The 13,336-nt window shown below is 54.4% G+C and overlaps 2 protein-coding genes across 2 annotated transcripts in view; one reads left to right on the forward strand and one right to left on the reverse strand.

Annotated features, from left to right (window-relative positions):
* Window position 1: 1 nt before the first annotated feature.
* On the forward strand, window positions 2–773 carry DRD4 (dopamine receptor D4; the record flags this gene model as incomplete). The annotated part of the gene is made up of 2 exons (XM_017858936.1): window positions 2–359; window positions 453–773. Coding segments are annotated over 2 exons (561 nt in total), but the record flags the coding sequence as incomplete, so codon positions are not given.
* Window positions 774–4,238: 3,465 nt separating this feature from the next.
* DEAF1 (DEAF1 transcription factor) overlaps window positions 4,239–13,336 on the reverse strand; it is a 48,616-nt gene continuing 39,518 nt past the window's right edge. Inside the window, 1 exon segment of the mRNA XM_017858938.1 lies at window positions 4,239–4,668. Within this exon segment, the coding sequence (XP_017714427.1) occupies window positions 4,564–4,668 (105 nt within the window). The 3' untranslated portion in view covers window positions 4,239–4,563.

Raw genomic sequence — 13,336 nt, forward strand, 5'->3', positions numbered from 1 at the left:
GCACGGCCGCGCGCCCCGCCGACCCAGCGGCCCCGGCCCTCCTTCCCTTGCGCCCCGCCTTCCCCAGGACCCCTGCGGCCCCGACTGCGCGCCCCTCGCGCCCCGCCTTCCCCAGGACCCCTGCGGCCCCGACTGCGCGCCCCCCGCGCCCCGCCTTCCCCAGGACCCCTGCGGCCCCGACTGTGCGCCCCCCGTGCCCGGCCTCCCCCCGGACCCCTGCGACTCCAACTGTGCGCCCCCAGACGCCGTCCGAGCCGCTGCGCTCCCACCCCAGACCCCACCGCAGACCCGCAGGAGGCGGCGTGCCAAGATCACCGGCCGGGAGCGCAAGGCCATGAGGGTCCTGCCAGTGGTAGTCGGTGGGTTCTTGTCCTGGGGGGCGGGAGAGAGAAGGGGAGGAGTACTAGGCGCGGAGGGGCAGGGGACTCTGACGTGGCTCTCGGCGCCCCCAGGGGCCTTCCTGCTGTGCTGGACGCCCTTCTTCGTGGTGCACATCACACAGGCGCTGTGTCCTGCCTGCTCCGTGCCCCCGCGGCTGGTTAGCGCGGTCACCTGGTTGGGCTACGTCAACAGCGCCCTCAATCCCGTCATCTACACTGTCTTCAACGCCGAGTTCCGCAGTGTCTTCCGCAAGGCCCTGCGTGCCTGCTGCTGAGCCGGCCCCCCACCCCCATCCCCCGCGGCCTGGGCACCGGCCTGGTGGGCCAGGCCTCAGGGACCAAGGATATGGGGAGGACGGTTTTGTACGTTAATTAAACAAATTCCTTCCCAAACTCAGCTGTGAAGGCTCCTGGGGTTGATGGGGAAGGGGGGAGGAGGGGCTTCTGCCCCAGTGGTCCCAGGCCCCCCAGCCAGTTAACCCTCCTTCCCGCCAAGGAAGCCCACAGAGCAGACCCCACCAAGCCGGCCGCCTGCTCAGGGTGAGGGGGAAAGGGGCCCCCGGAGATCCACTCAGTTCAGGAGTGCTCTGGCCCAGCCTCCCCTCTCTGCAGGCACCGAGCAGGGCAAGATGTCTCCTGGGGAAGCCCAGTTCCAATGGGAAGAAACGAATGAGGCGAAAGGGGGTGGGGGGGGTCAGCTGCCAGGCCCTGCCCAGGCCAACTCCCACCTCCAAGGACGAGGCACAGGGTCTCCGGGCTCTGCTGTCCCAGCAGACCCAGGCAGGGGAGCCTGACATATCATTTTAGAAGCTGCCTTGAGGTCAGAGCACAGCTCCCTGCCAGTCCCTGGCCAGAGGATGCCCCAAGCCCCACAGGAAGGGGCCTGTGGTGATGGGTGGGGTCCCACCAAGAGGCTTCCCTGGAGGGAGCTCCATGCTCAGCCACCCAGCCAACCTCTGCCCAGCATCCACCCCATGTGGCTGGGCCAAGGGGTAGGAGCAGGGAGGAGGCAGCAGGGTCAGAGGGTGGGCAGAGCAACCCAAGCCGCCTGTCTGCCCTGGGCTGCCTGGCTTCCTCAACCATAGTACAGCCCCTGACCCTGGGGGAGGAGGGGTGGCTCCCAGGGCCCCCAGTGCAGTAACAGCCCATCCTGGACTGGATCCAGCTTCTCCCAGGCCCAGGCTGTGGGAGAAATGGGGGGCCCTCTGCCTCCCAGTCCTGCTGGCTGGAGCTTTACTGTGCTGGGGATGCGGCGTCTACAGCCAGGGCGGCCAGTCATGGTGCCAAGCTCCCATCTGAACATTGAGAGACTGGGCTGTGCAGTCTACAGCAGTGGGTACAGCCTCAGCTAAAATACTCAGTGCAGGCTGGGTGTGGTGGTCACACCTGTAATCCCAGCTACTCGGAAGGCTGAGACAGGAGGATCCCTTAAAGCTAGGGGGTCAAGGCTGCAGTGAGCCGAGATCGCGCCACTGCACTCCAGCCTGGGTGACAGGGTGAGACCCTGTCTCAAAAAAGAAAAAAAATAAATATTGGGTGGAGAGACGACCAAGCCCAATTACAACTTCAGTGCAGCTGCCCTGTCCCGTCTGCTGACCACGTACTTCTGTCACGGCTTCAGCGGCTGCCTCCTCCTGGACACCTTCCCTGACTACCTACTTCCCAGGACCAGCCTGTCCCAGCCAGCCCCTGGAACAGACTGAGTCACAATGGATTCTTGTCGGACACCCATGAGAGTAAAGGAGGGGCTCCCGCCAGCTTTGTCCCAGGACCCACGGCCCCACACATGCCTCACTGACAGTGCTGGAGGCCACGGGAGGTGCACACACATCTGGGGATCCTGGGGGTGCTGACAGCCCTGGGGCAGGGCGACCTCTGGCCATCACCCTCCCAGGCTTGGAAAGGAGGAGCTGTGGGAACCTGGGATCCCAAGAGATGTGTGGTGCTCCGGCTTCTGTTTTACGGAAAATCGGGGAAGAGTAAGTTGCCCCCACAATTCCAGGGAATACCCCCACTCCACTCCTGCAGAACCTGGTTGCAGGCGGCCAGGTGCATCACTGCTGGTGGGGGTCACTGTGCCAAGGGCTCCCACGGTGCCTTCCCCACCAGGCGGGGGTTTGGCCACTTCCTGCGGCTGTGCTCTCCGCACAGAGATGCTGGTGTTTTCAGCTTTGGGGGATTCTTCTTAAGAGGTGCAGGTCCTCACTTCCCTGCCACCTTTATGTTGGTTAAAACCCCAAGGAGCAGGCCCAGCCCTGCTGCCTCACGGAGGTCAACCCACGGCCCGCCTGCCCGGACAGTGCAGAGGCCAAGCAGAGCCTCTAAGATGCCTCCACCTTGTGGCAATGGTGGACCCTGCTGGGTTGGACGAAAAGCCACTCAGTGTAGAGTCTCAGAGGAAGGGCCAGGCGGGGTGAGGGTCAGAGGAAGGGACAGGTGAGGTGAGGGACAGGAGGGACAGCATCTCGGTGGGGGAGGCAGGAGGGACAGGCGGGGTGAGGGGCAGGAGGGACAGGCGGGGTGAGGGCAGCATCTGGAGTGCGTGCTGCAGCAGGCCAGACACTTCTTCCAGCCTCCACTGCTCACTGGCAGCACCAATGGGGCAGCACCGAGTGCGCCTAAGCAGGACGATGAAACATCAGTGGGGCCTGGCCCGGCTGGGTGGAGACTTTACTAAGTAAATAGGCCAGGGCAGTGGCTCACGCCTGTAATCCCAGCACTTTGGGAGGTCGAGGTGGGTGGATCACCTGAGAAAGGAGTTCGAGACCAGCCTGGCCAACACGAAGAAACCCTGTCTCTACCAAAAATTCCTAAACTAGCTGGGTGTGGTGGTGTGCACCTATAATCCCAGCTACTCAGGAGGCTGAGACAGGAGAATCGCTTGAACCTGGGAGGCGGAGGTTGCAGTGAGGCAAGATTGTGCCACTGCACTCTAGCCTGGGTGACAGGGTGAGACTGTCTCAAAGGAAAAAAAAAAAGAGAGAAAACCAGAATAAACCAGGTGGTCCTGAGAAACCCAGAGACTCAAAATATGGTGGGGGGGCCTCTGCAGGGCCCCCAGAGCCAGTGAGCCCTGCCCCCGTGCACAGCCCCTTCCAGGGGGACTCTGGCTGCCTCTTGTACAGCTCCAGCTGGTGCAGAAAGCGCTTCAGAGGCAAACATCAGAATCGTTGGTGCAGGCTCCTCCTGGCGCTGCCAGCCCACCCCAGGTGCCTGCTGAGCTTTTGCTGAGTCTGTACTTTCTTGCCCCAGTGCAGCCACAGCCGTGGAGCCTTCAGTGTGCAGAGAACACAGGCCATGAGAGCAGAAGCTTCCAGAACAAGAGTGATGCTTCTCCAGCAGAGCTCTCAGTCAGGAGGGCAGGTGGGTCCCATGTCCGGGCCCAGCCCAGTGCCCAAACACGCTGGACATGTCCCCTTGTGCCCCCTGTGGGCTTCAGTCCTTTCTCTTTCCTCCACCTGGCACCAGGGCCATGAGAAACAAGCGGGAGACCAGGAGGCCATGAGGCTCTGCATGTGGATCCCTGGACCGAGGACACCAAGCTGTCCACATGGACTGAACAGGCTGCACTAGGCCGTCGGGCTCGCTCAGGAAGCCTGGGCACAGGAGGGTACCGGGTGCACAGAAACCTGGCGGGAAGGGCCGCAGGCCTGCTGCACTTGCCAGCAGCCACGAGGTTCTCATGGAACAGAAGGAATGAAGACCTCCTGGACTACAGGTGCCACCAGACGCCAGGGCTCCAGCCTGGCCGCGCTGCCCCGTGCACTGGAGATGCGGTGGGCTTGGGATTCCCATCTGCACAAGGAGGAAGGGGAGGAAACGCCCGAGGGCTGGCACTGAAACCGGCCGCCCGCGTGGGGCAGGGAGACCTTATTTACACTTTATTGACAGACACAACACGTATGTACACGCGTCGCAGCACAGGCCCTGTGGGCAAGACCGGACGCTCATGATCCCAGGGATAAAAAATCTCTCCGCGAGCGGGCGGGGGGCCCGGGCAGGGGGAATCCGCTCCCCAGGGCACCATTCGCTTAAAGTGTGTTAATAACTTGTCCAGCAAGTTTCTTTACCTTCCCACACCCCTCTTCTCAACGTCCCCCCAGAGTCCTCAGGGGGGCCTTCGACCTGCAAAAGCCTCACAGGAGTGCGAGGGGTCCCAGCTCCCAGGGCGGCCGATGGAGCCTCACACGGTCACCTTCTCCATCACGCTTTCAGCCACGTGGACTTCGTCTGCCTGGACCGTGACAGCTGCTGACTGGCCACATATGTGCTGGTGATCCTTCCAGTCCTGGAAGGGAGGACACATCCATGTCCGTGGGGTCAGTGGGTGCAGCAGGGCCTCAGAGCAGGGTCCCCAAGGTGGACCCCAGGCCCCTCACCCCAGAGGGTGCAGCCCCCTGTGAGCTCACCTGGGGGTGCTGAGAGAATGCCCTCCCCAGTGCCCGCACGCCCACACTCTGATGGCCTCTGCTCCAATACAGCCTTCCCCACACTCTCTTGGTTTGAGGAATTGGATCAAAGGGCAAACAACAGGTGGGGCGTGGTGGCTCACGCCTGTAATCCCAGCATTTTGGGAGGCCCAGGCAGGTGGATCCCCTGAGGTCAGGAGTTCGAGACCAGCCTGGCCAACACGGTAAAACCCCGTATCTACTAAAAACACAAAAATTAGCTGGGCATGGTGGCAGGCACCTCTGATCCCAGTTACTCGGGAGGCTGAGGCAGGAGAACTGCTTGAACCTGGGAGGCAGAGGTTGCAGTGGGCCAAGACGGTGCCACCGCACTCCAGCCCGTGGGAGAGAACAACTCTGTATCAAAATAAAAGTCGAACAACAAACCAGGGTAAGACTCTCCAAAGCAGTTGTTTTGTGTTAGGGATGTAAACAAAAAATATCAGACATGCAGAAAAACATTTAAATATATGATCAAGTTCTGTGGGTTTTCTTGTTGTTTTTGGGACAGAGTTTTGCTCTTGTTGCCCAGGCTGGAGTGCAATGCGAAATCTCGGCTCACTACAACCTCCACCTCCAGGGTTCAAGCAATTCTCTTGCCTCAGCCTCCCTAGTAGCTGGGATTACAGGTGCCCGCCACCACACCTGGCTAATGTTTTACATTTTTAGTAGAGACAGGGTTTCATCATGTTGGTCAGGCTGGTCTCGAACTCCTGACCTCAGGGGATCTGCCCACCTCAGCCTCCCAAAGTGCTGGGATTACAGGTGTGAGCCACTGTGCCCGGCCCCAGTTCTGTTTTTAATGGCAAAGATGAAAAAACAAACTGGAACCACTCTGTGGCTGCAGAGGGGCTCTGCAGAAAGAAAGTGGGGGATGGTGCTTGGGAGAAGTCACAGCTCCGGTGAGGTCAGCACACCGAACCAGGCCCCACCTCCCTGCTACCTCAAGCACCTCAGAACACAGCAGAGGTCTAAAGGAAGCGCCAGGTGCTGAAGCTGAGGCGGCCTTGTCAGACAGAGGCAGCTCCGTGCACGAGGGCGTGATAGGTACATATGTAACACACAGAGCAGAAATAAATGCATCCAAATGGTGACAGGGTTATTCCCTAGAGGGCAGAATTCCAGCTGATTATAATAAAAAAGCAAAATTAGGCAGGGTGCAGTGGCTCAGGGCTGTAATCCCATCATGTTGAGAGGCCGAGGTGGGCAGATCACCTGAGGCCAGCCTGCCCAACATGTCAAAACCCCATCTCTACTAAAAATACAAAAACTAGGCACCTGTGGTCGCACACGCCTGCAATCCCAGCTACTTGGGAGGCTGAGGCACGAGAATCACTTGAATCTGGGAGGTGGAGGTTGCAGTGAGCTGAGATTGTGCCTCTGCACTCCAGCCCAGGCAACAGAGTGAGACTACGTCTCATAAAAAAAAAAAAAATTACCTGGTAATAGACTATAAATCTACATGGCATGAAAACACACATCAGCAAACCGCTGCATTGGGTGCAGACCCACCGCCCGCCCCTCCCTGGCCTCCACTCCGGGGCAACCAGGAAGGGTTCCGGTTCCTGCCCAGACTCTGTGTGGGGCGAGGGGCCTGCACCCCTCATGGGAGCTGCCCCCACTGAGAGGATGTGGGCCCCGGATAAGGCCCCAGGAGTTCTAGATGCTTCCTTCTCTGGTCTGCAGGTTTGAGCCACTGCCTGGGGCCTGCGCAGACGGAGGGACAGACTACCGAAGCTTCCATCAAGTTCTCCAAGCAAAGAGGCAAATGCCCAGGGTTGACTTTTAAAAATCAGACATACTGGAGTTCTTTTTTAAAGCAAATTTTTCCATCTTAAACATCAATGTGATGCTTCTTACAGTATAATGTTAAAATACTTTTGAAAAAAAAAATCATTATCTGAAAAGCCAGAATTATAAATTAGTGTTTTAGTTTTCGAAAAACAGAAAAAAATGGTTAAATTCACAAGAAGGTTAACAGTGAAAGTGCCTGGTACAAATAAATGACAAAAGCCAACATCACAGAGTTAAAAACAATGACTTTGGGAGGCTGAGGTCACCTGAGGTCAGGGGTTGGAGACCAGCCTGAGCAACATAGCAAGACCCTATTTCTATAAAAAAAAAAAAAGTGTTAAAATTAGCTGGGCGTGGTGGCTCATGCCTGTGGTCCAAGCTACTTGGGAGACAGAGGCAGGAGGATCACTTGAGCCAGGAGGTCAAGGCTGTAGTGAGCCATGATGGCACCACTGGACTCCAGCTTGAGTGACAAAGCGAGACCCTGTCTATAAAAAACCTAAAATAGGCTGGGCATGGTGGCTCATGCCAGTAATCCCAGCACTTTGGGAGGCTGAGGCAGGCAAATCACGAGGTCAGGAGTTCAAGACCAGCCTGACCAATATGGTGAAACCGCATCTCTGCTAAAAATACAAAAATTAGCTGGGCGTGGTGGCATGCACCTGTTGTCCCAGCTTCTTGGGAGGCTGAGGCAGGAGAATTGCTTGAACCCGGGAGGTAAAGGTTGCAGTGAACTAAGATCATGCCACTGCACTCCAGCCTGGCAATAGACCTAGACTCAGTCTCAAAATATATAAATAAATAAAAATACAAATACAAAAATTAGCCAGGTGTGGTGGCACGGACCTGTAGTCCCAGCTACTAGGGAGGCTGAGGCAGGAGAATCACCTGAACCCGGGAGGTGAAGGTGGCAGTGAGCCAAGACTGCACCACTGCACTCCAGCCTGGGTGACAGAGCCAGACTGTCTCAAAAACAGAAACAAAACCAAAAACAAACGAACAAACAAAACCAAAATAAGTAAGTCATGAAATGAAAACAGTGACTAAAAATCCAATTAAGCAACAATCCAAATCTGACTTACAGTGATCGAGGCCTCACAAATGAAAATAATGATGCATGGGGCTTGCTTTAAAATGCTTAGCCCTCAGCCCAAAGAGGGGGGGACAAGCCAGAAGGGCAGGTGCTAAAGCAGCTGACACAGGTGAGGGTGACGGGCCTCTCCTGGGCGATCCCACTCATGTGCACGTGTCACATTTTTCAAAGTTAAGGGTTAAAAGAAAGTGCTGGCGCCACAGCAGGGAGGTGACTCAGTCCGGGCGGTGCTGGGAGCAGGCCACAGGCGGGACACCAGGGCTGGGTGGAGAAAAATGCCCAGAGCCCCCAGACCGTCCTGGGAACAGGCCCTGCTGTGGGGGCTGCAGAGGTGCCCTGTCTACAGGCGCGCATGTGTGGAGAAAGCATAAAGAGCACGGGTGCCAGAAACACGCCTCAGCTGACGGCCCCCAGGCCCAGGAGGGGCTGGATCACACAGAGCTTGGCCCCCAAGGCTGGCTTTCTTCAGGTGGGTGCTGGGTGCAGGGGGTTCCTGTTGGGGTTTCATAACACGCATAAACTCGTGTATACTTTTGTGTACACACCAAGTCCTCTATAATGCATTTTTAAAATTATCACTGCTTTTTTTTTTTTGAGACAGGGTCGTGCTCTCTCGCCCAGGGTAGAGTGCACTGGAGTCACCTCAGCTCACTGCAGCCTCAACCTCTCCCGGCTCAAGGGATCCTCCTTCCTAAGCCTTCCAAGTAGCTGGGACCACAGGCTCGCACCAGCTAATTCTTTCGTATTTTGTAGAGACGGGGTCTCATGTATGTTACCCAGGTTGGTCTCCCACAGGCACACACCAACTAATTCTTTCATATTTTGTAGAGATGGAATCTCATGTATATTGCCCAGGTTGGTCTCAAACTCCTGGGCTCAAGCAATCCGTCTGCCTCGGCCTCCCAAAGAGCTGGGATTACAGGCATGAACCACCACACCTGACCTATCAGTGCTTTTTAAGAGTAAGAGGTTAGAGTCCGGGCGCAGTAGCTCACGCCTGTAATCCCAGCACTTTGGGAGGCCGAGACGGGCAGATCACGAGGTCAGGAGATCGAGACCATCCTGGCTAATACGGTGAAACCCTATCTCTACTAAAAAAAATATAAAAAACTAGCCGGGCGAGGTGCTGGGTGCCTGTAGTCCCAGCTACTCAGGAGGCTGAGGCAGGAGAATGGCGTGAACCCGGGAGGCGGAGCTTGCAGTGAGCTGAGATCCGGCCACTGCACTCCAGCCTGGGCAACAGTGTGAGACTCCGTCTCAAAAAAAAAAAAAAAAAAGAGTAAGATGTTAAGAGTCCGGGCGCAGTAGCTCACGCCTGTAATCCTAGCACTTTGGGAGGCAGAGGTGGGCGTATCACCTGAGGTCAGGAGTTCGAGGTCAGGCTAGCCAACATGGAGACAGCCCAGCTCTACAAAAAATACAAACAATTAGCCGGGTGTGGTAGTGTGCACCTGCAGTCCCAGCTACTTGGGAGGCAGAGACAGGAGAATTGCTTGAACCCAGGAGGTGGAGGTTGCAGTGAGCAGATATCATGCCACTACACTCCAGCCTGGGTGACAGCGAGACTCCATCTCAAAACTAAATAAATAAAAATAAGACATTAGAAAACCAAACACCAAATTTTTGTTATCTCTAAGGGGTGAGAATATGAGGACTTCAACTTCCTATCATATATAATTTTGAAGTTATGAATTTAAAACTAAACTTTTTTTTTTGAGACGGAGTCTCACTCTATCACCCAGGCTGGAGTGCAGTCATGCAATCTCGGCTCACTGCAACCTCCACCTCCTGGGATCAAGCGATTCTCCTGCCTCAGCCTCCCGAGTAGCTGAGACTACAGGCGCCCGCCACCAGGCCCAGCTAATTTTTTGTATTTTTAGTCGAGATGGGGTTTCACCGTGTTAGCTAGGATGGTCTCGATCTCCTGACCTCGTGATCCACCTGCCTCGGCCTCCCAAAGTGCTGGGATTACAGGGGTGAGCCCCCATGCCCGGCTGAAGGCAGCTTTTTAAAGAACAGGATCTGAGGGAGGCTTGGAGACAGGGTGGTCAGGGCTGGAGGTCTGGCTGGAAGGCAGCTTTTTAAAGAACGGAATGTGGCCGGGCGTGGTGGCTCATGCCTGTAATCCCAGGATGATCGAGACCATCCTGGCTAACACGGTGAAACCCCGTCTCTACTAAACATATAAAAAAAATTAGCCAGGCGTGGTGGCGGGCGCCCGTAGTCCCAGCTACTTGGGAGGCTGAGGCAGAAGAATGGTGTGAACCCGGGAGGCAGAGCTTGCAGTGAGCCAGGATTGCGCCACTGCACTCCAGCCTCCAGCCTGGGTGACAGAGTGAGACTCCGTCTCAAAAAAAAAAAAAAAAAAAAAAAAAGAACGAGATGTGTTCATTTTGTTGGTGAAAGGAGCTCAGTGAGTGCTTATACTGGGGCCCAAAAAGCTTCTGCCAGGAATGTATATACTCGGCCTCTGCAGTACGCTTTCTCTGCTTGAGGAAATTCTGTCCTCCCACTGAAATTGAGATAAATTAAAATGTATATTGTAATACCTATAGCAGTAAGAAAGTAACTCATAACGTAAAAGATACTGTTTAAAATTGTTCAACAAAAGAACTGGTACACTAGAAAATACACATTTAACAGAAAAGAAGTTAGTGAAAGAACAGAGGAGCAAGACATGAGACATAAACTGCAAATATAAACACAAATCCACTCACATCGATAATTACATTAAACATGAGTAGATTAGGTTTTGAGAGGTGGCTCATGCCTGTAATCCCAGCACTTTGGGAGGCCAAGGTGGACGGGTTACTTGAGTCGAGGAGATCAAGACCAGCCTGGCCAACATGGCAAAACCCTATCTCTATAAAAAATACAAAAATTAGCTGGCCATGGTGGCGCATGCCTGTAATCCCAACTACTTGGGAGGCTGAGGCAGGAGAATCACTTGAACCTGGGAGGCGGAGGTTGCAGTGAGCCGAGATTGTGCCACTGCACTCCAGCCTAGGAGACAGAGCAAGACTGTATCACAAAAAACAAAAAACAACAAAAAAACGGGCATGGTGGCAGGTGCCTGTAATCCCAGCTACTTGGGAGGCTGAGGGAGGAGTATTGCTTGAACCCGGGAAGCGGTGGCTGCACTGAGCTGAGATTGTGCCATTGCACTGCACTGCACTGCACTCCAGCCTGGGTGACAGAGCGAGACTCCACTTCAGAAAAAAAAAGGCTGGGCGCAGTGGCTCACACCTGTAATCGCAGCACTTTGGGAGGCCGAGGCGGGCGGATCACTTGAGGTCAGGAGCTCAAGACCAGCCTGACCAACATGGTGAAACCCTGCGTCTACTAAAAGTACAAAAATTAGCCGGGTCTGGTGGCACCCTCCTGCAGTCCTAGCTACTCGGGAGAATGAGGCACGAGAATCCCTTGAACCCAGGAGGTGGAGGTTGCAGTGAGCCGAGATTACACCAGTGCACTCCAGCCTGGGAGACAGAGCGATACTCTCTCAATTCAAAAAACAAAACAGGCTTAGTGCCTGTGTGGTGGCCCACACCTGTAATCTTAGAACTTTGGGAGGCCAAGGCGGGTGGATCACCTGAGATCAGAAGTTCGAGACCAGTCTGACCAACACAGAGAAACCACATCTCTACTAAAAATACAAAAATTAGGCCAGGCACGGTGGCTCCCACCTGTAATCCCGGCACTTTGGGAGGCCGAGGCGGGTGGATCATCTGAGGTCGAAAGTTCAAGACCAGCCTGACCAACATGGAGAAACCCCGTCTTTACTAAAAATACAAAAATTAGCCAGGCATGGTGGCGCATGCCTGTAATCCCAGCTACTTGAGAGGCTGAGGTAGGAGAATTGCTTGAACCCGGGAGGCGGAGGTTGCAGTGAGCTGAGATCGCGCCATTGTACTCCAGCCTGGGGAAAAAGAGCGAAACTCCGTCTCAAAAAAAGATACAAAAATTACCTGGACGTGGAGGTGCACGCCTGTAATCCCAGCTACTCAGGAGGCTGAGGAAGGGGAATCACTTGAACCCAGGACATTGAGTTTGCAGTGGGCTGAGATAGCGCCACTGCACTCCAGCCTGGCGACAGAGTGAGACGCTGTCTCAAAAAAAAAAATAAAAAACGCTGGGTGCGGTGGCTCACGCCTGTAATCCTAGCGCTTTGGGAGGCCGAGGCGGGCAGATCAAGAGGTCAGGAGATCAAGACCATCCTGGCTAACACGGTGAAACCCCGTCTCTACTAAAACAAATACAAAAATTAGCCAGGCGTGGTGGCGGGCGCCCATAGTCCCTGCTATGTGGTCCCTGCTACATGGGAGGCTGAGGCAGGAGAATGGCAGGTGAACCCAGGAGGCAGAGCTTGCAGTGAGCCGAGATCGCACCACTGCACACCAGCCTGGCCACAGAGCAAGACTCCGTTTCAACAACAACAACAACAACAGCAGCAGAGGCTATCAGACTAGATTAAAACCTAAGATCCAAGCACATTCTGTCTCTAAGGGAATGCTTAAGAGTCAAGGACACAAATTGGAAGTAACAAGATGTTTGTTTATTTATATATTATTTAAAAAATAGAAACAGGGTCTCGCTTTGTTAGCCAGGCTGGTCCTGGGCTCAAGTGATCCTCCCCGCTTGGCTTCCCAAAGTGTTGGGATTACTGCTGTGGGTTACCGCACCCAGCCAAAAGATGTTTTCTAAAAGATGCAGGCTGGGTGCAGCAACTCACGCCTGTCTTCCCAGCACTTTGGGAGGCCAAGCAGGGGGCGGAACACTTGAGTCCAAGGGTTCGAGACCAGCCTGGGCAACATGGCGAAACCTCGTCTCCACTAAAAATACAAAAAATTAGCTGGACATGGGGTGTGTATCTGTAGAGGATGCAGTGAGTCAAGATCATGCCACTGCACTCCAGTCTGGGTGACAGAGTGAGACTGTCTCAAAAACAAAAGATGCAAACATTAACCATAAGACAGGTGGAGTATCTATACTACTATCAGAAAAAATATATATATTATTTTTGAGACGGAGTCTCACTCTGTCACCCAGGCTGGAGTGCAGTGGAACAATCTCGGCTCACTGCAACCTCCGTCTCCCAGGTTCAAGCAATCCTCCTGCCTCAGCCCCCCTAGTAGCTGGGATTACATGCGTGCACCACCACGCCCGGCTAATTTTTGTATTTTTAGTAGAGATGGGGTCTTACCATGTTGGCCAAGCTGGTCTCAAATTTCTAACAGGCGATCCACCTGCCTCAGCCTCCGAAAGTGCTGGGATGACAGGCATGAGCCACCGTGCCCAGCCAGAAAAAATAAATTTTAATATAAAAACTTCTATTGGCTGGTATAGTGCCTCATGCCTATAATCCTAGCACTTCGGGAGGCTGAGATGGGAGGATTGCCTGAGGCCAGGAGATGGAGACCATGCTGGTCAACATAGCAAGACCCCATCTCTGTAAGAAAAAAAAAAAAAAAAAAGACATAAAAAATAAAAAACTTACTGAGACAAAGAAGGATGTTTTATAATGATAAAAGAGCTAATTCATCAGGAAGACACAATAATTATAAATTAAACATTTATGCACCTAACAACAGAGTCCCAAAATAAATGAAGCAAAAACAGGC

The sequence above is a fragment of the Rhinopithecus bieti genome, unplaced genomic scaffold (genome assembly GCF_001698545.2).
Source record: "Rhinopithecus bieti isolate Rb0 unplaced genomic scaffold, ASM169854v2 scaffold_49434, whole genome shotgun sequence".
NCBI classification, from domain to species: Eukaryota; Metazoa; Chordata; class Mammalia; order Primates; family Cercopithecidae; genus Rhinopithecus; species Rhinopithecus bieti.